This window comes from Phodopus roborovskii, unplaced genomic scaffold, assembly GCF_943737965.1.
Source record: "Phodopus roborovskii unplaced genomic scaffold, PHOROB, whole genome shotgun sequence".
NCBI lineage: Eukaryota > Metazoa > Chordata > Mammalia > Rodentia > Cricetidae > Phodopus > Phodopus roborovskii.
Window position 1 is genome coordinate 10428036 of NW_026126434.1, and position 25139 is coordinate 10453174.

General features: G+C 40.5%; 2 protein-coding genes across 3 annotated transcripts in view; both read right to left on the reverse strand.

The window, feature by feature from the left end:
• Ccar1 (cell division cycle and apoptosis regulator 1) overlaps positions 1-7224 on the reverse strand; it is a 47044-nt gene extending 39820 nt beyond the window's left edge. Inside the window, exons 1-5 of one of the 2 annotated variants that reach the window (XM_051186796.1) lie at positions 7080-7224; positions 5764-5885; positions 2985-3157; positions 1571-1615; positions 416-448 (exon numbers count right to left, since the gene is read on the reverse strand). In XM_051186796.1, coding sequence (XP_051042753.1) covers positions 416-448; positions 1571-1615; positions 2985-3157; positions 5764-5836 — 324 coding nt within the window. In that variant the 5' untranslated portion in view covers positions 5837-5885; positions 7080-7224. The remainder of the gene's footprint in view (positions 1-415; positions 449-1570; positions 1616-2984; positions 3158-5763; positions 5886-7079) is intronic. The other variant, XM_051186795.1, reaches the window with a different exon arrangement.
• A 16825-nt stretch (positions 7225-24049) lies between these two features.
• The window catches only part of Tet1 (tet methylcytosine dioxygenase 1), a 45722-nt gene continuing 44632 nt past the window's right edge, over positions 24050-25139 (reverse strand). Inside the window, exon 12 of the mRNA XM_051186810.1 lies at positions 24050-24781. Coding sequence (XP_051042767.1) covers positions 24213-24781 — 569 coding nt within the window. The 3' untranslated portion in view covers positions 24050-24212. The remainder of the gene's footprint in view (positions 24782-25139) is intronic.

The following is a 25139-nucleotide window of genomic DNA, read 5'->3' on the forward strand; positions in this document are numbered from 1 at the left end:
AGCAGGAAGACAAGAAATTCAAAGTCATCTTTGACTACATAGCCAGTTGAGGCTAGCCTGGAATACAAGAGACCTATCTCAAGAAAATAAAACTGACAGATTCACAACTGCACAAGGAATTACAAGATGAAAAGCGTCTATGCTACCCAAGTAGTTTCAGATACCTAGTTTCCTACCAAAGAAGCTACCTCCTATTGGTTATTAGTTGGAGTTTTATGTAGTTTTTACTCCTTTTTTAAATGGAAAATATGCAATACATAATACAGTATTCTCAACACAAAACACATTAACACACTTTCCATCTTTAACAATAAATATTGAAAAATGTTATTACACAAATCAAGTATCTTTAAATTCCTATTGACAAACTACAACAGAAATAAAACTCAACTCAGATACTCAAATGCAAACTAACCTGTGTTAAAATGGTCTGCTGGGGCTGCTGCAACTGAAAGTAAGAGAAAACAAATAAGATAAATCAGGATTGCTCTTTCATAGATGATTCATAGAACTATTCTTAACTTTCAAAATTTTATCTTTAAAAATGTATTATTTAATTTATGTATATGGGTGTTTTGCCAAAACAGGCATGAGATCCCCAGGAGTTAGAGTTACAAGTGTTTGAGAGCCACTGGACATGGAACTGGATTCACAGTTATAAGCCAACCATATGGGTGCTAAGAATTGAACTCAGATCCTCTGGAGGACCTGGCAAGTGCTCTTAAACACTAAGTCATCTATTCAGTCACTGAATCTTGGTTTTATACATTAGTTTATTAAAACAATGTGAAAAATAACCATTAACTACTTCAAACTATACACCTAATATTTCTAAGTAACTCATTTAGTAAACAAATATTAAGCTACATTTAATAAAAATAAAGAAGTTACAGGCCAGTGATAGTGCACATCTTTAATCCCAACACTTGGGAGGTAAAGGTAGGCAGAACTCTGTGAATTCCAAGACAACCTGGGCTGATAAAAGTCCCAGGCCATGGCTACACAGTGTGACTCTATCTCAAAAAAAAAAAAAAAAAAAAAAAAAAAAAAATTACGTAAGTTAAAATTTTAAAAGCTGATTTATCTGGGGGATGAGGGAAATGGTGTGTTGGGTTTGGTGTGGATTTACCTGTTCCCTATACCACACAAAGGATTAAAAATCACTTTTTGAGGTATATGGTCAAAAGAAATATAAAAAGTCTATCAGTATAATTTGAGGGAACAGAGGAATTGCTATTTTTAAGACAGGGTTTCTCTATATTACTTTGAAGCCTGTCCAGAACTCCCTCTGTAGACCAGGCTGGCCTCAAACTCACAGAGATCCACCTGCCTCTGCCTTCAGAGTGCTGAGATTGAAGGCAAGCACCACCAACACCAGGTGGAATCGCTGTTTTTAAACCAATTTTTTGTTTTTTTGAGATAGTGTTTCTCTGTGTAGCTTTGTAGACCAGGCTGGCCTGGAACTCACAGAAATCCACCTACCTCTGCCTCCCAAGTGCTGGAATTAAAGGTGTGTGCCACCACTGCCCGATTTTTAAACCAATTTTTAGCAAAAAAAATTTATACTAACCTGTTGTTGCACACTATACAAGGCCTGCTGAGGCTGTGAATATTGCTGAAAAAGGGTATTAAAGGAAAGACAAGGTTACACTTACTTTTCAAAGTACATACATACAGATAAAAACTACACTGAAATTTTCTAAACCAGCTACTCTTATCTACAATTAACAAAATGGTGGTTATTTATCTATGAGAGCCATTAAAGCACAATAGTTAAGGCACATATAACCAACTCAGGATCTAAGAATTTAAGATTCTGCTGGAGTGTGGAAGTGTAGCCTTTAATCCCAGGACTCAGGAGGCAGAGGAAGATGGATCTCTGTTGAAGTTGAGGCCAGCCTGGTTTATAGAGTAAGTTCCAGGCAGCAAGAGCTACACAAAAAAATCTTATCTTGAAAAATAAAAACAAAGAATTTAAGATTTCTAACTATGCAAATATACTTTGTGCTGAGTAACTTGTTTTGTCTTCAAAGTCCTGCTATGCATTCCAGTAAGGACTCAAACACAATATTCTCCTTCTATCCTTTCCCAAGTGCTGAGATTACAGGTATGTGCCACCAAGAAAAGCCACAGTGTAATTTTTTATTCATTAATTTTTTTTTTTACTTTTTTATTTTTTAGGTTTTTCAAGACAGGGTTTCTTTGTGTTGCAGCTCTGACTACCTTGGAGCTCACTTTGTAGACTAGGGTGATCTCGAACTTGCAGAGATCACTAGCCTCTGCCTCGTCAGTGCTGGTATTAAAGGTGTGCACTGTTACTACTGCCAAGCTAAAATGCATGTCACCAAGTTGCTTTTAGTCAGTGTTTTATAACAGCAGTGATAACCCTAATATAGGAAAATGTGCTTGTGCTTCAAGTTGACAAGGGGTCAATTGTCAATTTTTTATGTGCATTGGTGTTTCGTCACAGGTGTCCTGTCCCATGGAACCAGAGTTACAGAAGTTGTAAGCTATCATATGAGTGCTGGGAATTGAACCCACACCCTCTGGAAGAGCAGTCAGTGCTCTTAACCACTCAGCCATCTCTGCAGACCCCATACAGTGCAATTCTTAACACCAGGAAAAAAAAACAAATTTTTTTTTTTTTTTGAAATAGGGTTTCTCTGTGTAACCCTGGCTGTTCTTGAACTCACAGAAATATACCAGCCACTACCTCCCAATTGCTGGGTCTAAAAGTATGTATAACCACCACCTGACTATGAATACTTTTTTTTTTTTTTTTAAATCTACAATTTTTCATTGTTTAAGTCATACTAGCACACTTTTGAGGTGCTAAGTAGGAGAGTCATGAGTTCAAGGCCAACATGAACAATGCAGACAGTCTGTCTCAAAAAGAAAACAAATGAACAGGTGAAAGAGAAAACAAAGCAGAGAGCAACTCCAGCTATCATTTTTATCATCTCATTTATCACATTGAAACTCACCTGCTGTAATGCAGCTGCAGCAGCTGCAGCTTGCTGCTGCAATGCTGCAGTTTGGGTTAACTGATAGTTTGCTGGCGTTTGTGTGGTAAGGCCTGCTGCTGCCAAAGCAGTCTGCTGGGTATAAATGGTAGGAGATGCTCCCAGAAGTGATGGCTGCTGAACACCTAGTGCAGCTAAAATGAGATTAAAAGAGGAGAGGGATCAAGATTAGTAGGTTTCATTGTAGGAACCTCCTCTGACCTCCCATGACAAATATTAAAAAAAAAAAAAAGCTGGCTCTACTGACCTATACTGCAGTAACACAACCAAGTTTATCTATACCCAGACTCTAATTGAAAGTATTTTTCAGAGCTGGATATGATGATATAACCTTTAATCCCAGACTAGAAGGTCGGGGATACAGACACATGAAGATGGCTATGAATTTGAAGCCACCTTGGTCTATATAATCAAGCTCCAAGACAGCTAAGGCTTCACAGAGACCTAGTTTCAAACACACAAAACCATACATGTATAGATATAGGTATGTGGGGGTTACGTTACTCATAGAACATGTGGCAAAGTAGAGACAGGAAAATCAGGAGTTCAAGGCCAGCCTGGGCTCTAAGAGATCTTGTCTAAAAACACTAGAGAGGAAACTGGCAAAAGTGTCCTAGCTGGCAATTTTTGTCAACTTGACACAACCCAAAGTTATTATCTGAGAAGGAAGGACCCATTATTGTGGTTTGAATGAAAATGACCCCCATAGGCTCATGGGGGTAGCATTATTTGAAAGGATTAGGACTAGGTGGCCTTGTTGGAATAGGTGTGGCCTTGTTCAAGGAAGTGAGTCTGTCACCGAGGGTGGGCTTGGGTTTCAGAAGTGGAAGCCAGGCCCAGTGGCTCAATCTTTCTTCCTGCAGCCTGCTGACCCAGATATAGAATTCTCAGCTACTTCTCTAGTACCATGTTTGCCTGTATTCCAACACGCTTCCCACCATGACAACTAAACTTCTGAACTATAAGACTAGCCCCAATTAAATGTTTCCCTTTATAAGAGTTGCCATGGTCATGGTGTCTCTTTACAGCAAAAGAAACGCTAAGACAACAATTCAGAAAATTCCTCCAACACTGGCCTCTATTCAAGCTAGTGAGACATTTCTTAGTGATTGATGTGGGAAGGCCCAGCCCATTGTGCCTCACCCCACCCCACAGGTGGTCCTAGATGTTGTATGAACGCAGACTGAACTAGCTATAAGGAGCAGCTACTAACAGCAAGTTGCTTTTAATCAGTGTTTTATAACAGCAGTAATAACCCTAACATAGAAAAATGTGCTTGTGCTTCAAGGTGACAAAGAGTCAATTGTCCTAGTTCCTTTATTTCCCCTTTGTTAACCTGACAAAAGTTATCTAAGAAGAGGGAACCACAATTGAGAAAATTCCTCCATGAGGGACCTACAGATAAGCCTGTGGGGCTTTAGTTCCTGCCTCTAGGTTCCTATTGACTTGTCTCAGTGATGGGAGTGTGACCTGAGAGTTGTAAGGTGAAATAAATTCCCCCTACAAGTTGTTTAACATATTTAAAATTTATGGGTTTTTTTTTTGTCGTTGTTTGCTTTTTTTGGTTTTGGGTTTTTTTTTTTTTTTTTTTTTTTTTTTTTTTGAGGTCTACACCTGACCTAAAATGTGTCTTAAAACTGAAATCATCCTAAATAAAATATATTCCATTTGAAACTAGATATATTAAACCCCCAGCACAACAAACTGGGAAAGGAAAGGAAGCAGGGAGAAAGGTAGGTTGATTTGTTCTAACAAATTAATGTTCTACAACACATAATTAAGTCAATTCTAATTATTGGCACAGTGACATACACCTTTAGTTCCCAGGAGGCAGAGACTGGCAGATCTCTGTGAATTCAAGGCCAGTCTGGTTTACAGAGCAAGTTCCAGGACAGCCAGAACTACAGAAAAGGAGGTAAGCTACGGTATTTGAAGTTTGGTAGCCCATGCCTGAAGGATTACTGCTAGTGGAGAGACTATATCAAATGCAAAACAAAAATGGTAAAGTGCAGCAAAGAGAAAGAATGTACCTTACTCATGTGCATTAAGTATGAAAACACTATGACAAAACCATTAGTCTACCCTTAATAAATTTAAAAACTCTTAAGATATGAGGGCAGTGGTGGTACTCAATTTTAATCACAGCACTCAGGAGGCAGGTGGATCTCTATGAGTTTGAAGCCAGCCTGGTCTACAAGAGCTAGTACCAGGATAGCTGCCAAAGCCACAGAGAAACCGTCTTGAACAAAGAAAAAAAAAAGTAGAGGGGGAGGACTCTTAAGATATAAATAAAAACAAACAAACACTGGGCAGTGGCAACACACACCTTTAATCCCAGCACTCCTGGGAAGATCTCTATGAGTTACAGGCTGGCGTGTCTATTAAGACCAGATCCAGGACAGCCAAGCTACACAGAGAACCCTGTCTAGAAAAACCAAGCCAAAAACAAAACAAAAAATGCTATAAAATTGTCCAAACACCTGTTTTTTTGTTTTTGTTTGTTTTTTCCAAGACAGGATTTTCTCTGTATTGTTTTGGAGCCTGTCCTGGAACTCACTCTATGGATTAAAGGCATGTGCCACCAACACCCGGCTAGATAGGTTTGTTGTTGTTGATGTGTTAATTTTCAAGTGTCCTTAAAACATGACACATCATTTTCAAACATTTTGCTGTCCACCACAATTGAGATAGCGCCTACTCACACACAACATTCACAGTAACAATCGTTCAGTTGCCTGACCTGGTTGTGATACTGCAGTGGCTGTAAACTGAGTAGCCCATGGCGGATTCTTCTGTCCTCCGAACTGAGCCATGATACAAGGAGGGAGAAACCTTGACTTGTTTCTCTTCTATAGCAGATATCTATGAAGAAAGGATTCATGTGTCAAAGTTCAACCAACAAACACCACAAAAGGCTACTTTAGAGAAATGACTGATAAAGACATGCTCCAAAGAGAATTGGAAATAGAATGTGTACAAACTGAACCTTTGAAATAAAACAAAACACTATCAAGAAGACCAGTAGGTATACCCTCTTTAATAGGTCTCTTTATATTAGTTCCAGGACTACAATGACATTTTTAAAAAAGGTCTGGCCATGCTTGGTGGCACACACTTTTAATATCAGCACTCAGGAGGCAGAGTCGGGCGGATCTCTATAAATTCCAGGCCAACACGGTTTATACGGCGTTATAGCTAGGGCTATCCAGAAGACTGTATGTAAACAAAGTTGGGAGACACAAAAAGTATAGCCTGAGCTATGGACTGAGATCATGCAGTGGTTATGTCAATAACGGAAACTGCGTCGTGACACCCCCTCCCCCATAAAGGCAAAGGTACTGGTGAATACCATTTTGATAAGGAGTGTGACTTGAAGATGTGACTAGTGAAATCACTTACGGCCTCTGTCACCCTAGTCTCCACTCCGGAGAGGAAAGGCCGTTGGGAGAACGCACGCCTCTAAAAGAACCACTGCCAAGACCCGTATCCCTCCCCCGAAGTCAAAGAGAGAAGGAAAGGGTGGGCCTGACACCCCCAGCTGGGGACCCGACAGGCCGGGCTGTGACGCCCATCTTCCTCCCGTCCCAGCCTCTCTAGGACGCAGGCCGCGGAAGTTGGAACCCAGCGCCCCAGGCCACGGCCACGGCGTCCACCGGGGCCCGCGGACGTCGCTGTCCCCGAGGCCCTTAGGCCGGGCTGGGAGAGCCTCTAACCCCGGAAAACAGCCGCGGCGCCCGGGACCGGGCTGGGACGACGCCGCGGCGGCGCTGGCCCGAGCACGCTCGCCGTCCGCCCGAGCAGGCTGCGAGGAGCAGGCAGGCCGCACCGGAGGGGCCGGGAGCCGGCGCGCTGGGGGAAGGGCGCGCCGCGCGGGGCCTGCTCCGACCCGCACAAAAGGGGCCGTGTCCGCCGCTCGCCCGCCCCGCCGCGGCCGCCACCGCCCGCCCGCGCCTCCCACCTCAGGCGCCCCCTACCCCTCCGCCGACTCGCCGCGGGCGGAAGCAGCCTGACTCAGCCTCCCACCGCTCCGGCTCAAAGCACTGTCCAGACCTTCACCTGAGTCGGGTCCGGTTTAACACCGAAGCCATTTCAAAACCCGTCAAGCTCAGGCGCATGCGCCCACTTGGCCGTCTCCCTCCACGCCGCACCTCCTCCCGACTTCGGGAGGAACCGGCGCTGGCGCCGGCGGAGGGACGTTCGGCGTGCGCGCTCCCCGCGTGCGCGTTCACAAGCACACAGAGTTAGAGCGCGCCCGAGCCGGGTTACCTTGGCTTCGCTTAACAATGCGCCGGCTGGCTGTACTTGTGCCGGCTCTGCGGCAAACGCGCTTCCTCACTGGAGGCTGGAGAGCCAGTGGGAGTCACGTGGCCACGCCGCGTTGGCCGCCATCTTGTGGCTGTCCGTTTTCTGTTGTAGTGAGATTTGCCTGGAAGAATGAATATGTAAGATCTCAACTGTTTTTTAAATGGAAGTGTAATTAACATAAGAAATCAATTTGGAAGATATACTGATACTTTCATTTGTGGTGTGGTATCTTTTTGTATATTGTGTGAAGATGTGTCTGTCCTATCTTACCGCTCCTGTCTACTGCACCTTCTATTTGGTTTAATAAAGAGCTGAACGGCCAATAGCTAGGCAAGAGCTACCTGAGAGTCTCAGGACTACCTGAGAGAGGAACTGTGCCTCAGCCAGATACAAAAGAAGTTGGATGCATGGTATTGAGGAGAGGTAACAGGCGATGTGGCAGAATGTAGATTAATATGAACGAGTTGGAAACAAGCCTAACCTAAAGACAAGTTCCATAATTAATAACAAGTCTCTGTTGGTGCTGAAGAGATGGCTCAGGGGTTGATAATTCTGACTGCTCTTCCAGAAGACCCAGGTTCAATTCCCCATACCCACATGACAGCACACAAATGTCTTAACACACAAACATATATACAGGTAAAAAAGAACAATGCACATTAAAAAAAACATGCCTCAACAGGACAGGGTGGTCGTGGCGTACGCCTTTGATCCCAGCAATCAGGAGGGAAAGGCTGGCAGATTTCTGGATTTTGAGGCCACCCTGGTCTAGAGAGCAAGTTCCATGACAGTTAGGACTGTTATACAGAGAAACCCTGAATTAAAAAAAAACAGCCCCAGTGTAATTATTAAAGGGCTGTGATCCAAAGAAAGACCTGCTATACATATGTGTATACATTTTCCAACATTGGCCCTAACAGGATTTGAACTTCTGGGCTCAAATAATCCTCCTGCCTCAGCCTCATAGTGCCCATGACTTACAGGAACAAACCACTACACCAGGCAGAATTTTTACAAATGTTTTTATTGTTTTCATTTCTAGAGGGTTTTGCCTGCATATATGTATGCGCACCGGGTGAATGCTTAGAAGTCAGAAGAGGATGGAGGATTCCCTGTAACCGTCATTAATAATGGTCATGAACCACCACAGGGGTGCTGGGGATCTATCCCAGATCCTCTACAAGAGAGACAAGTTCTTCTAACTGCAGTGCCATCTCTTCAGCACTAAGACCAGAATGTTTACAAGTCTACAATTCAGTAGATTTCATATAAGTACAATCAGATGAGCCAAGCATGATGATAGGGTTTCCCTGTAGCTTTGGAGCCTGTCCTGGAACTAACTCAGTAGACCAGGCTGGCCTTGAGCTCAGAGATCTGCCTCCCGAGTGTTAGGATTAAAGACATGCACCACCACTGCCCAGCAAATCTGTCATTTTAGCCTTTGGGGTAGCAGGCGAGAGCAGCAGGAGTTCAAGACCAGCCTAGGCTTTGTGACACCTTGTCTCCGAAGTGTCAAACCAAGGACAAACTGGCTGCCAGGTTCTCCCAGCATTCCCCAGTCCCTATCTGTTACAGGGAATGGCTGGCACACCCACTCTTTACCCTGAACTCTTCACCCCAGGGGCTTCTTTGTATAATCCAGACATTTTGGTTACTGGCCATTTTAGGACCTTTGCCCACCTTGGTGCTGCACCTGGTTCCCTCTGTCCCTTCTTCTACCCCTGGTTTTCCACATGGCCCAGGTCGTTCTGGCCATGTCCACCCTGGCCTCTCCTAGATGTCCCTGCCTCTGGCTGTGCTCTCCCACAGATCTATAGTAAATGTCCTCTTCCACCATACAGAGGAGCAGTCATTTTCATTTTTTTTTCATTCAGTCTCAACAATACTAACTAATGTAATAGAATATGTAACCTTTTGTGTTGTTACATGTATCTTTTCAGTTAAATTTTATAATCACATGATCACATAGTCAATGTTTTTGAAGCATTGAGTGGCCTTTTCCCCAATTTAGCTATAATTTATAGCAATTTAGTAAAGTATAGCTTTGTGAAGAAATATTCATCAATTATTTTTCATCCATACTAAGGTCACCCTGAGGTCAAACTATTGCAAACTATAGGTATTTGTATATATTCAAAACACCCTAGACTAGGTTTCTCAAATAAAAGGAAGAAATAAAGTAAAGTAAAATCTGATATTCCTTCTCAAAAAGTTCCAAAAGAAAGCCCAGGCATTGTGGCATATACTTTTAATCTCTGTACTTTGGCAACAGATATCTCTGTGACTTACAGACTAGCCTGCTCTACATAGTAAGACACAGGAGATCCAGGGCAATGTAGGGAAACAGTTTTTAAAAACAAACAAAAAGGACCTAGATAGTTCAGCAATGGAGAGCACTTTATGATCTGCCTGCCTCCCAAGTGCTGGGATTAAAAGCGTGCACCACCATCTGGCAGGTTAATTCTACTTTCAAGGAAACCAGAATGCTACACCAACAAGTTCCTCTCTGATTTAAGACTTACATTTAGCTAGGCAGTCTTTAATCCCACATGTCTTCAACCCCAGCTCTCAGGAAGCAGTGGCAGACAGATCTCTATGAGTTCCAGGCCAGCCTGGTCTACAGAGTGAGTTCCAGGACAGCCAGGGCTACACCCAGAAACCCTGACTCGAAAAACAAAAAACAAAAAATAATAATTTTAGCCAAAAGCAATTAGGCAAGAACATCTCAATCATTTTCTATTTTTCTTAGTGACAGAATATAAAATGTCTTCTACGGAAAGTGACCCTACACTTCCATCAGGTAATAGACTGTAATTAAAATCACTGTATGAAAATATTCTTCCTTTCCTTTTGGTTTTTCAAGACAGGGTTTCTCTGTGGCTTTGGAGCCTGTCCTGGAACTAGCTCTTGTAGACCAGGCTGTCCTTGAACTCACAGATATCTTCCTGGCTGCCTGGCTGTCTCCCAAGTGCTAGGATTAAAGGCATGCACCATCACTGCCCAGTGAAAATATTTCTATATTTCTTCATTATGATTGGCTTTCTTTTATTTTTTGAGACTACAAACAATTGTAGTAGTAGTGGTTCTGGCTGGACTGGAATTTAATATATAGACAAAGTGTGGCATTTCTGCTTCTGGCTTCAAATTCTGGGATTAGAGCCAGGAGCCCCAGGCAGTCTTACACACACACACACACACACACACACACACACACACACACAAACTATAGCTTCATTAGTTAGTCCCATACAGCCATTAGAAACCCAAAATTATTTTTTTCTTTGTCATGATGTTTTCTCTCAGAGACAGAGTGTGTTATCAGAGACTATTGCAAGACTTGAACATTCTGCAAAAACACTCTATTACTCAATCTTCTTTGTGTTTTGTCCTCTTTGTTCTTGGAGGCAGGGTCTCATATAGTTGCCTAGGCTGGACTTGAATTCAGTTTATAACAGAATTTGTACTCCTTCTAATTCAGCCTCCTGAGTAGCTGAGATAACAGACTTACACAGCCATAATCAGTGTTTCATGCTACTTTTTTTTTTTTTTTTTTTTTTTTCTGATCAAGGGATAGTTTACGTTGATATGGGATTTTTGTCATGCCCACCACATTCTAAATTCATTATTCCTTTGTTTTGATGACATATAAACCTTTGTTTTATAGTCTATCTTTTATTATAGGACCCCAGTAGAACCTATAATAATGGAAGGAAAAGAGTTTTCCAGCTGGCCACGGTGGTACATCCCTATATTCCCAGGCAGGAGGATTAGTGCAAGTTGAAGGCCAGCCTTGAGGATATGACACAGTAAATAGCAGTTTATTCAGAGTTATATAATCTAACCCTGCTTAAAAAAAATTTTTTTTTCATTTCCCTCCTCTGCAGAACACAGGCATTCGCAATCTTTTCTTTGAACTGTTTCCAATTCTTTGGGGGAATAAACTGTATCCACTGGGTACAATTCTGGGTCATATGATAATCCTATATTTATCTTTTGACATAACGTTCAGCTATTTTTACAATGGCTGGACTGTTTTACATTCCCACAAGAAATGTGTCATATCTTTGACAACCTCCCCCACAATGCCACTTAAAAAAAAGTTTTATTTATTCACATTATCTATTTGGATATGTTTACATGTGTGCTTGCCAGGGTATGGTTGTATGACAGCCAGAGGTCAACACTGAATGTCTTTTCTATTGCAATTTTTTTATTGTTTGTTTGTTCTTTTAATCAAGGTAGGGTTTATCTGCACAGTCCTGACTGTCCTGGAACTAGCTCTGTAATCTATGGTGGCCTTGAACTCAGAGATCTGCCTACCTCTGGGTATTAAAGGCCTATGCCACGACCATGGTTTATTTGTGTATTTTATGTATATGAGTGCTTTATCTGCTTATGATCATGCACACTGGAAGAGGGTACTAGATTAGAAACTACATACTCTAATGTAGTTCTGGGAATTGAACCCAGGACCTCTAGAAGAACAGAGCAGCTAGTAATTCTTAACCACTCAGCCATCTCTAAATCCCTACAGCATTTGTTTGTTTGGCGACAGGGTTTCTCTGTAGCCTTGGCTGTCTTGGAATTCATTCTGTAGACCAGGCTGGCCTTAATGTCACAGAGATCCACTTGCCTCTGCCTCCTGAATGCTGAGATAGAAGGTGTGTGCCACCACCATATGGCATTATTTTTGTCTTTACAACTTCTTTTTTTGAGACAGGGTTTCTCTGTATAGCTTTGGAGCCTGTCATGGAACTAGCTTTGTAGACCAGTCTGGACTCATAGAGATCCACCTGCCTCCTGAGTGCTAGGACTAACAGTGTATGCTACCATTGCCCGGTTCATGTGTGTGCAATTTTATTGTGGCATGTGTATATATGATGTGTCTCTGTGTGACAACACTAAGGAGTCATGGAGAATTTGAGCAGGTTAGAGAGACTGTTCTCTCCTTCCACACTGGAGAATTCAGGGACTAAACTAAAGTCAGTCTGTAGTACTGGACCTCATGAATGTTGCAGATTTGTTTGTCACTCCAAGACCGCCAATGAGGTCAAACTTTGATTCAGAAGGTGGAGTCCATGTTCAGCTGGCCAGAATAAAGGACATAGAGTTTTCTAGCAGACCCAGATGAAGAGATAGAGATACAAGGAGGAATAAGGAGGGGCTTGTAAATAATCTCCAGCTTTTTCAACCTGGGAAGTTGGAGAGGAGGGTCAGCTGATCATTTTCTCTGTCACTCTGTAATCTACAAGGTTTATACCCTAATATCTGACTCCCAAGAATTATTTATTAGTAGAACAATAAAAGAAGTCACTATACACATAAGTTAGAGATTGATTTCCAACTTAAGAACATAAACCTGATTGATCCATTTCAAATTAATTTTGTGTGTGAGTTAAAAATCCAGTGCAATTTGGACAGTGATGGTGCATGCCTTTAATACCAGCATTCAGGAGGCAGAAGCAGGTAGATCTTGGTGAGTTTGAGGCCGGCCTGGTCTACAGAGCTAGTTCCAGGACAGCTAGGGCTGTTATACAGAAAAACCCTATCTCAGTGCAAGCTGGCTAAATGGCACATGCCTTTAAACCCAGCATTGGGGAATTAGGGAGGCAGAGGCAGGGGGATCTCTATGAGTTTGAGGCGAACATGGTCTAGAGAGCAAGTTCCAGGACAGGCTCCAAAGCTACACAGAGAAACCCTGTCTAAAAACCCTGCACTGTCGCTCCCCTCCAAAGAAAAAGAAGTTTCCACAGCACCAATTATTGAATAGTGATTTCTTCTGCTTAATACTTTGTTATATATATTGTTGAAAGACAATTGACTATGTACACATGGGAGTAATTGTGGACTTTCAGTTTTATTTTATCTACCTATATATGCTCATACCATTCCCAGATGATTTCAATTGCATTTTGAAAAGTGTGGGTACTGTCTCTATTGTTTTAATAATCCAATCTTTCAAAAGGACATATATGTGTGTGTGTGTGTGAGAGAGAGGGGTGTGTGTGTGTGTTCATATAAAATATATGTTGGGATGAGAGGACAACTTGTGAGAACTGGTTCTAGCCTAGTATGTGTGTTCTGGGGATTGAATTTAGAGCTTGCTCAGGCTTGGCAGGGGTCTCCCCTAACCTTAACCATCACAGTTGTTCTTGCCTTTTGTTTTGTAGACAGTCTCATGCAGCTATGGCAATCTTGACTCACTATAACCATGAACCTTTAACTTTTGATCTCTGTACCTCTATCTTTCAGAATTAGGGTTGCAGATCTGTGTCACCATGCTCCATTTATGCACTAATAAAGGTGGAACCTAGTGGTTTTATGTATGTAGGAAAGCACTCTATCAACTGGACTCCACCCCTTTCCTCTTAGTAATTTCCTTGTTCTTCTGAGGATGGTTGTCAGGTCATAGGCTCCAATGATCTTACTGCCCCAGCCTCCGGTAGGCTGATAACAAGTGAGGGCTATCATGCATAGTTGCTTTGTTGTTTTCCCTCCCCTCTGCAGTTCAAATATTCCCTTGGGTTTTTACTTTCTTTGCCATTTTGAGCATTAACTAAACTCAAAATGGTTGGTACTATTTCTCAAGTTTTTGGAGACTAAAAGTCTGAGGACAGGGGCTAAAGAGTTGGCTCAGCGGTTAAGAGCCCTTGTTGCTTCTGCTTCTGCTTTTGCAGAAGACTTTGGGTTCAATTCCCTGCTCCCACATGGTACCTCACAACTGTCATAACCTCCAGTTCCAGGAAATCTGATACCAGCTTCTGACTTCAAACAAGCACTGAACACTCACATGTTCACATATTGTACATGCCTATATACAGGCAAAACACTTTAGAAAATAGTCTAAAGTTTGGGATGCCAGTATGGTTGGTTGAGGTCCCTCCAGCAGATAGACTGCCTAGTTCTCATCCTGTCTTCTTATGGTACAAAGTTTCCATGCATGCTAGGTAAGTACTCCAACTGAGTAAAGGTATCATCCTTGGAACTTCTTTTATAAAGTCAATGATTTTATCTTTTAAATTCTATTCTTTTGAAGGTTAAAGCTTTAAAGACAATTAACTTAGTGCTTAGGATGTCACTATATGAAATTTGTGGCTGGAGGACAGATAGTCATAGCTGCTTAGCCCAGAGTGTTGTTTACTTCATTTGTTTTGTTTTGTCTTTTCCTTTGGTTTTCAAGATAGGGTTCTTTTGTAGCCTTGGCTGTCCTGGAACTCACTCTGTAGACCAGGTTGTCCTCAAACTCAGAGATCCTTCTGCCTCTACCTCCCAAGTTCTGGGATTAAAGGTACACAACACCAACAACACTTTGCCAGTGTTGTTTAAGTGTATAAAGAGTACATATACAAAAACATTTTATAAAATAGCTATGACTAGAAGAGAAATTGTAATGCTAAAATAGGATGCAAGATGAAAGGTAGGATTTGTTTGTTTTACATCAGACTAGTGTATTTAGAGACTGATACAATTATTAAGCTAGGGTAGGGCAGTGGTGGTGGTGATGGTGGGGTGTGGAAGATGGTAGTGGTAGTGATGGTGGTGATGTTGGCAGCAGTGTTGGTGGCAGGAGCCATGGGGTCCATTTTCAATCCCCAGACCTCAGGAGGCAGAGACAGGCAGATATCTGAGAATTTAAAGCCAACCCGGTCTACACAGCAAGTTCCAAGACAGCCAGGGAAACACAGAGAAACCATGTCTTAAAAACAAAAACGCAAAGATCCAAGAAGAGAATTTTCATCAGAAGGAGAAAAGCTGCAGTCGTAGAGAAGTCCCCAAGGGAAATATACTACTGGGCACAGGAAAGAATAAAATCTTTGGGGTGGAAAGGACACTTTCTTCACTTTAATAAAAATAAGAAACAGAAACAGGTGGAAGTAGATATATAAATGATAAAGGTAGAAAAGGCTTGTCAACATTTCTGAACAAATGGAATTGGAAGATAAAAACTACAAAGATCAGAGAGTGTTGGAGGCCAAACTGAGAAAGGCAGCGGCTGCTCTGGGCTCACCTTTGCCTGTAATAATTGGGGCTCTGGTACCATGTCATTTAATCCCTGGACAATCCAGGGTCAGTAGGTGGAAAAGCATTCTGGTTCTATGCTATATAGTTTTTCTTTACCGTCTAAGAATGCAGAGTCAATAACCTCTACCAAACAACCATGAAATACAGAGAGAGTGCCAGGCCCTTATATTCCCATTAAAGTTTATATGTAGGTCTGCATACAGGAGGTCATGTTTGTAAATTCCAGAAATTAGAGGGTTAAGGACAGATTCCTCTGAGTACATGTCCAGCCTGGGATAACACACACACACACACACCACAAAGAAGGGGAAAGGAAGAAAAAAAAAGAGAGGGAAGAAGGGAGGAAAAAAGAAAGACTAGACATACACACATCTAAGGGAAGGGAAAAACTAACATTTTTTTTAAAATGATGTGGTTTTGCTGGGAGATGGTGGAGCAGGCCTTTAATACCAGTACTCAGGAGGCTGAGGCCAGCCTGATTTACAGAGCTACTTCCAAAACAGCTAGGGCTGTTACACAGAGAAACTGTCTCAAAACAGAAACAAAACAAAAAGATGTTTTTATTTTGTAGTATGTCATGCAAATCTTGGATTATTAACTACATCCTATCACTTTGCTAAGTACTAGAGAAATTCTGTGGAGGGACATGGTGAAGCACTCTAACAATGCTCCACCTTGGGAGGAAACAATGAGATGGAAAGGCCAGCCATGGTTAATTTAGGGAAATAGTGTAAAAAGTAGAGGGGACTACCGGAGAAACCCAATGGCAGAGTACTTGGGTAGAATAAGAGATGCTTGGGTTCAATGCCTGGTAAAATCAATAGGAGAAATACTAACTCATATCCTATTGAGGAAGCAAGAGTTGCCATCATTGTCACTTTCATTCTCTCTCACACACACACCCAAGTAAGGGAGCGTGTGGGAGTAGCTCAGTATTAAGAGCAATTGCCTGGCAAGTTTGAGGCTTTGGATTTACTTCCCTATAGGAGAGAAGAGAGAGACTCTCAGGCAGTATAGGGTGTGTTTGGGGAGTGGGTATTCTGGTAGTGTAGGCAAGTAAAGCGAGCCCAGAACTTGATGTTCAAAAGCCAGCAGCCTGAACTACGCATAGTATGATCTGGTTTCAATAATAATAATAATAAATCACAGCAGAAAGGAGAAAGCAAATTGCATATTGTTATTGGTTTTGAGCACAACAGTAGGAATTTATCACAAAATTAAGGGTAGTCATATGCATTTGGGAATGGTGTAGGAAAGGCGAGGTAAGCTGTATCACTGCCTAGGTTCAATCCCGCCTCCTCCCTCACTGCAGCTGTTTTGTTTTTTTAAGACAGGGTTTCTCTGTATAATCCTGTCTACTATGGAATTCACTCTGGACCAAGCTAGTTTCCAACTCAAGAGATCCTCTTGCCTTTGCCTCCAGAGTGACAGGATTGAAGACTAGGTGCATTTCATAATGGAGAGGACTAGTGCTAGTATACAATAAGCCACAAAAATTGTTTCTGCTCAGATATATGAATCACCATCAGAGGAATGGGAAAAAGTGTGGGCAACATCTGATCAGTATCTGTAAGATCACTGATATACATATATCTGTAATCTCAGATCTCAGGACGTTCAAGTAGGAGTAATTGACACCGAGGTTGAGGCCAACATGGACTGTAACACAACACAGTCTTAAAACAAAACACAAAGCAGATTTTTGTATTGGTTAATCTAGGGAACAGTCCATCTTTATTCTACAAATGGCAAAAACTATATAAAGTTAAGCTACTTTGGTCATTACCAATGACGACGGTAACATGGGAACCAATAGATGCCTAAACATACTAGGACCATTTGAGGGGGTGATGGAGAGATGGGCATTAAAGAGCGCTGCCTGTTCTTTCCAAGGACCTAGGTTCTCAGGACCTGTATGGTGGCTCATCTGTGACTCCAGTCCTAGAGAATTGAATGCCCTCTTCCAATTTCAATAGGCACCAGACATGTACTTGGTGCAGACAAAACACCTACATTAAATACAATTAAAACAACCCTTTCTAACCAGGTCAGGCATTGGTGGCACATACCTTTAGTCCCAGGTGGAGTTTGAGGCCATCCTGGTCTACAGAGCTAGCCCTAGGACAGGCTCCAAAGTAAAACCAAAAAGAGAACAAACAAAACCCAAAAACCCTTTCTTTGGATTCTGTGGATTGATTTGGGGCTTTGCATATGCTAAGCATCACCTCTGATATATTATGTAGCACAGATTTTTCTGTTTAAACATGATCTGTGTTTTCTTTTTGGTTTGTATTTGAGACAGAGTTTCTTTGTGCAGCCCTGGCTGTCCTGGAACTAGCTCTGTAGACAACAGGCTGGTGTTGAACTCACTCCCTCGGCACAACCACTGTGCAGCTAAAGAAATAAAAAAAACAAAAACAAAAACAAAACAAACAACAAAAAAAAAAAAAAAACAGGGAATTTGAGGAAAGAAAAATTAGACTACCAGGTACAAAATAGAAGTATAAAATTTATTTTATACCACCCACAAAATTGTGTATAATCAGGAATGATACAATTTGCAATAGCTTAAAAAGAAAACACACACACACACAAAGATTTAAAATATATTTTCAGTTACAGTATTCATTTATCCTTACTTAGTTATAATAAAAAAGAAAATTTATGCTTTAAACAAATGAGATATAAAGAAAATTTCCACAACTATTTTTACATTTATGATTCCAATACAGGTACATTTCAATGCATTTTGCTACATAAACATGAAATCATGTACAATTGCGCTGTGCACCAAAATTTAGCTTAATTAGATCTTTCAAGTAACATGCAATTCCAACTCCCAAGTATTCAAGTACTGCTAGCAAGCATTCCATTCTGTGCAGTGAACTCAGTATTAATAGTGGATTAGAACCATAAGATTTTCTTTCCCTTTGACATGAGGTGTTCTCCTTAACTGTTTTTCCCTCATATATGAAGAACTAAATTAAACATTTTTTGGAATCGTAACAGCATTTTCTATAATAAAAATTTCAATTAACAAGATACAATAGGATGGCAATAGGTGAAAATCAACATATTATGTGGCAAGACCCCCAAAACTCAGGAAAATGATTATGTGACTAGAGGAAATTTAGCATAGCTGCATATGGCAAGGAAGATGAATGAATATTTCACACCAACTGGTAATAAAATATTCTGCTCTTTCTTATAAACCAAGCTAATAGCAAGTGTTTTAATCTACACTATATGAGAGAAAATGATCGAACTAGAAATTCATGGATCATATAGCTTTCTCCTTAGGGAACACTTCATGATACCTATACATCACAATGCAAAAGCTGCCCATAGTTTTAGCTATAAAACCATTTCTGAAAAAATATTTCTCTTAAAGCACCTATCACAATGTTAACTCCATAAAGGCTAAAAAAAATAGGACCATACATTGCAATAAAAATATTTAATCTTTCCTATGAGCTGTGTTTGTAAAGTCAAATATAGTCAGCTATTTCATCATTGCACAAACAGGTGCTGGGAAGAGAACTCTCCAGCTTAAGAGGAGGTCTCACTTGAATACTCAGGTACTTGGACTGCCTCCTCCACTTTGCACCAAAGAATGTGTCACAATATTCAAAATATACTACTTCCATATAGAGGTTGGTAAAATGCCCCATATAAGGAGAGTACTAAAAACTTTACAAACATATCCAGTATTGTTAACTCGCTAGATAAAGGTCTATTTGGCCACAAAGCAGAACACTCACACTCAACCAACCCAACCCAACAAGACAACCTGTACAATCTAGAGACAATACAACCTGTTAGATAGTAATTTTGCATAATCATAACAAAAGGCTAGGAACTAAAATTGTTCAGCTAGCACCATTTCCTTCAATAAACCTTCATTTCAGTACATTTAAACAAATATATTAAACTTTGATTGCAAGGGGCTTTTAAAAGTACTATTTAAAATACTACTTAGGGAATCTCTATGCCTTTGATCACTGAATAAAGTGACTCACACATGCAACCCCTACAACTATGGATCAGAGCACTTGGTCCTGGGATATATTGAATTTGGGGGGGGGGCTATAGCTATATTGTGAACATGCCTTAAATACACATACACAAATAATAAAACAAAATATAAACCATAAGCCTAAGCTAACAAATGAGAATCTGAGACCTTTACTAATATGTGAATGAAAACAGCTAGGTAAACAATGGAAACCAAACCTTTATAATTTTTATATTTTCCTAATAGCTCTATTCAGTAAAACCCCAATTGTTTATCCTGCATAACTACATGAAACACTTAGCAGTTTAAGAGCATTTCATATGTGAGTAGCTCACTGGTTAAGAGCACTTGTTACTCTGCCAGAGGATTTCCAGCACCAGGATGGCAGCTCACAACAGTCTAACTCCAGTTTCCAAGGGACCCTACTGGTTTCTATGGGCACAGCACATACAATGAGAGCAAAAGACCCATAAACATATCACTAATATTCTTTGAATTGTTGTGTCACATGGAGTAAGCCACTGGCCATTCTTGTTGCTTTCAGTCATTTATAAATATTGGCAGGTGGGGAAGCTTGTATAAAGCAGTCTGTAAGTCTATAACTGAGGCTGGTCTTGAACCTAAAATCCGAGTGCTTCTACCATGACCTGGAGTTAAAGGTTTGTGGACCACACTTAGGGAGAGATACTACTTTGTTAATGTCCTATTTGTTTTCAAAACACTATCTTGATTTTAGCATCTACTTTCGTTAAAAATTAAAGAGAGCAGATAGGAAATACAAGGTGTTGTTAGGATGTGGAAATTTCACTTTTGTTGCTGAAATGAGCCCAATACCATGTTCTGCACCTTGACTTCATCACCATAGCTTCTATTGGCTTACCACCAAGGATTTATTTCAGAAACTATTATGTGTAGTGATATGGGGCTGTAAGGTCTGAGCTAGTAGTTTTGAGATTAAAAACTACCAAATGTGGATGGAAAAGCTACCAGAGAATGGGCATATTTAATTTACAATTAAGAAGTGTTTTTTTTTTTTTTTCTTTTTAACCCCTAACACACTTGAGCTTTTCTGCAATATTGGGTATTGTGCCCAGGGTTCTTCCAGCATAGTAGGCAAGCACCATATTTTGAGCTCTTTTCCCTGTCTGTGTTGTTTTACTATCATCCTGCATGCTGAAGCAAAACAGTGTTTAAGGCCAGCCTGAACTACATAATGAGATAATATCTCAAAAAGGAAGGCAGAGGACCCAAATGGCAACTTGAATTCCAGAAAAAGTCTTGGCTACTTGTTAAGATTGTATACAGGCATGATTCCCTTAAAAACAAAAAACCAAGGTCTAGAATGGGAAGTAAGGTTAATAGTAGTGCTAACCCAGCACACACAAAGCCCTGGGTTCAGTTCACAGTATTATAAGAACCGTCTGTGGTGTACTCAGAGGCAGGAGGAATCTCTGTTAGGTTCAACACCAGGCCAGGGCGATATAGTGAGAGAGTTTCAAAAGAAGAAGGAAAAAAAGTTCTCAATATTTTGTCATAGTTATGACTGGCTACAGAAGACAAGACTCTACAATTAATACAGAAGCCTGTCCTAACATGCTCAGAAAAACATGGAAGAACTGACTATATCTGAATGGCCTTCCTGACATCAGGATCGGCACTACTTTATAATGCTGTGAGAAATATATTACACAAGCAAGTAATGGCTATGCAACAGGGCTAAATATGTCACACTGACGTGACAATGCAGAGAAGGGTTAGGAGTGCTATGTGCAATGACCCAGCATTCCCATTTACAAAGATGACCACATCACAATTCACAGCTGGCACTTAACTAGGTGAGGGGTAGGAAGGAATTGTGCAACGACTAGGAAGTATATACAAGAAAAATATGCTCTCCTCAGCATATTTTCACCATCCAGTCCTTAAGAAACCGAACATTGGTTTCCAGGGAGAATGGCAAGGACAAAGATTGCCTTGCTCATGAGAAAGTTAATAGGCTAGTTTCATAGGTAACATCAGTAATTTCTCTGCACAAAGCCCAGGATATTGATAATCAGGGAATCTTGACCTAATTTTACCATGACTTTTCTTGCTCTGAAGCTCCTTGGAGGACTTGTTTTAAAAAAAAAAAAAAGCGAGAGGATAATCCAAAATAATACAGTACTCTCTTGGTGAGAAAACTAAAGTTTGTTTTGCACAGTCCACCTAAGAACAGAGGCTTCAAGCAAACACGTGACATCTGCTTTGTGGGCACAGGGCCTAAGCTTCATGACTTCTATTGCAGTGGGATTGCTAAGTGATCTCATGCATTGAGCAAGTGATCGAAGGCAACATCGTATTAAAAATCGCATATTCCTACACATTCCAGGTCAATATGACTACAACTGGTGAAAGATGTCATGAAATGTCATCATAGCTTTGTCCCACATACGAATCTGGGGTTAGTTTTGCACATGCTATTGTGAAATGCTCATCAGAAGGACTAAAAGTACCAGAAAGTTTAATGTGAATCAAGTCAGTTACACAAAGATATCCATAAAGCTAAGAACTGAAGGTGAATGAATTACATTTGCAAGGTCATTTAAGATATGAACAGGCGGTAAAAATTTACCTTTATTAGCCTAATGTCCCAACAAATTGGAAACAGTATATAAATACACATGAGACTGACAATCATTAAGAAAAACAGAACAGCTTAAAGAGGGGTGACACAGTTTTAATCCCAACAGAGGCAGGGACAGGCAAATTTCTGTGAATTGTAGGCTAGCCTGGTTCACTATGTGAGTTCCAGGATAGCCAGGACTACATAGACCCAGTCTCATAAAGCATCAGTTGGGCTACCATAGAAGTTAGATATAACAATGTGTTCAACATTCAGACTATGAACAGCCTTAACTTGAGCTTTACGAGCAAGGTTTTAAAAAAATTTGTAGTTTCACTAAAATAGACATAAGTTTAATAACTGTCATCATAAATCAATTTATTTTGGTGTTTCATAAGAAAGACCATTCTTGAATGAGACATGGTGGCATACACCACACCTTTAATCTTAGCAAATACAGGTTCCAGGACAAGCTGGTCTACAAGGCTTGTTCCAGGAAAGCTATGGCTGTTAAGACAGAAAGAATTTGTCTCCATAAAAAATAAATAAAAAAATTTGCTGTTTTTAAAAGCTAATTTGTTATTTTCTTTATAATATTGAATCCTAAGTGGAAAACAGAAGCAAATTAAATCCAGAAGAATCAATTAAATGTGCATTAGAGGGATGGATAGAGGAATGACTAAACACAGGAAGAGAAGATTCCCCCCCCCCCATGAGCATGACAAGGAAACAATTTCTAATGGGAGATAAGCACTAAAATCACAAAGCTAATCTCACAAGGGAGTATATTCCTGATAGTATGCACCAACAAATACCTTACTGAAGCAGCTGAAAATGAATAAACACCCTAAGCTAAAAATAGATGTTTTTAAACAGCAATCTAAGGCACACAAACACTAAATCAGGACAACATAACTGTATATAATAGAAGAGCATAAAGCTACTTGCAAATGGAATGCTGATGGATACTTCCTTATGTACAATCCCTTTCCCTTAGTCAGAAACTTTGCACCATATATTATTTTAATAAGTTATTCTTTAGAGAGCATGGTGAAACTTGCACCGAGATTGTGATAGTAATTGCAGGTTTCCTATGGCATCTGAGAAGCACCATTATTTCTGTTCCAATCCCTTGAATGTCATAGCACCCGTGCATTTGGATGTCACTGAGTTTCCTGACTGTAGCTTTTTTTATTTGGGGAATTTTTCTTGGTATATAAATCAATTAAACAATGGGAAGAACCTTGGAATACTGAAGTAGTTGCCTTAACCCAAAAGGTTCAGATTAATGAATAGTTATGCTCTTACTGTGTCGTTGGGCTAGAAGCAATAATGGTAATTGAGTTTTCCCCTCAATTATTTCTATTTTCTTCTCATTTGGGAAGGAAACACCAGGAGTATTTGATGTCAATGTGTCCCATCTTTTAAAAGGATGTCTCATGGGTCATATATAAACTTCAATCATGAGGACACTTCAGAAGGCAATTTTTTTATTCATATTTAAAAAGGTGAAATTGATATTGATGGCACTTTAATTTTTTTTTAATTTTTTTGGAGATCCTGTATTTCATAAGTCATAGATCATTTGAATACAGTATGTGACTCTTCACTACAATAAGTGACTTCTCTGGTATGCAAATGTGCACACATTGTAGACAATAGGACTCAGCTACCATACTATTTCAAGTTACTTTTCAAAATAGAAAGTGCTTTTCAAAATACATATTTACAGTTAATTAGCAGCCTCCAACCACCACTAGAATAAAGAATTATTTTATACCAGAGATTTTTTAAGAGAAAAAGCATTTCAATGAAATGTGCAGACATGATAGCAATGATCAGATGCTGGAAGGATGGCCCCATGACACAGTCATTCAGCTCATTACTACATGTGTTGATGTGTTTAAGCACCAGGAACTGTATGTATAGAGTTAACACTGTATCTTGGTTTTCACAACTTATTGCAACCTGTTAAAATCCTCTTCATAGTAAACACTTAATTTGAAGCACCAAACTATGATTCAATCATGGTCAACAAACACCTAAAACTATAAAATTTTGCAAAAAATGTACACCTTCCACCAAATATCAAAATATAGTCACAGTTAACTACCCCCATTTAAATTTTACCTCAGAATTAAAATGGGTGAAATGAAGATACAGTAAACACCAATGTGATTTTCTTTTGAACAGCACCGTAGAAACTACACACTGCTCTAGCAAAGGCAATTTGAGAGAAAAGCCTTCAGACCCAATGGTTATAGGGCCCTGCAATGTTAGTGAGAGCATAAGAAGATACAGTGACAACATTGTTGTGGGTTAAGGTCGGTGCAATACGAGAAGGAATTGTGTGGTGTAAATTGGATTCAAGGGATAAATCAGGACCCACCTTGACTACGGGCTTTTTTCTTTTTAAATCACGGGGTTTATATTTAATCCTGTAAAGATCAAAACCATGTCGGGGCAAATTCAGGTTTTTGTGCTGGTAGTATACAAGGGATGCACGTATAGGAAAAGCTCGGTTGGGTTTTTTCAGAGAGGTGGTAGCGTGAACCTCACCCCGGGCATATTCAATCAGCACGGAACCATGAGTAGCTGCTATCGCTACTCCACCAAAACTAGGATCATAGTAGACCTCCTCACTGTCTGACAAAAACTCAGTTTGAGTGATGATAATCTCATCGGAGGAAAGGTCGTCTGAGAGAGCCTCATCTGCTGCAGATCGCTGCTCATCTGTCACCAGAGGGTATGACTGATTGGATGTTAGCTGCTCAGATGGACTAGTCCGAGGCTCAGCATCAACAGGGGAATCTGCTATGGGGAGAGATGGGTGAGGAAGAGGAGCCACTTTGCCAACACATCCGACACATTCACCAGCAGTTGCATTAGCACCACTGTGTGTTCCACAAGGCATTGTGCAGTGTAGAACGCTACTTGTTTCTGGAAACACACCTGAAGCCTGTTTATTGTACATACAGGAAGCTGTTTTCATGGAGGAGGCTTTCATTTTTGTGTTGTCTGAATCTCCCTATTAGTTCATAACAGAAAGTTACAACAAATGTGAAAAGCATTTACTTGTCAGATGTTAAAATGCTTTTATTGCCTCCTGGTTTGAGCTTTTGGATAGGCAAGCATTCACTTGACCGGAATTAGGCCTGTAGTAAGCAGTGTC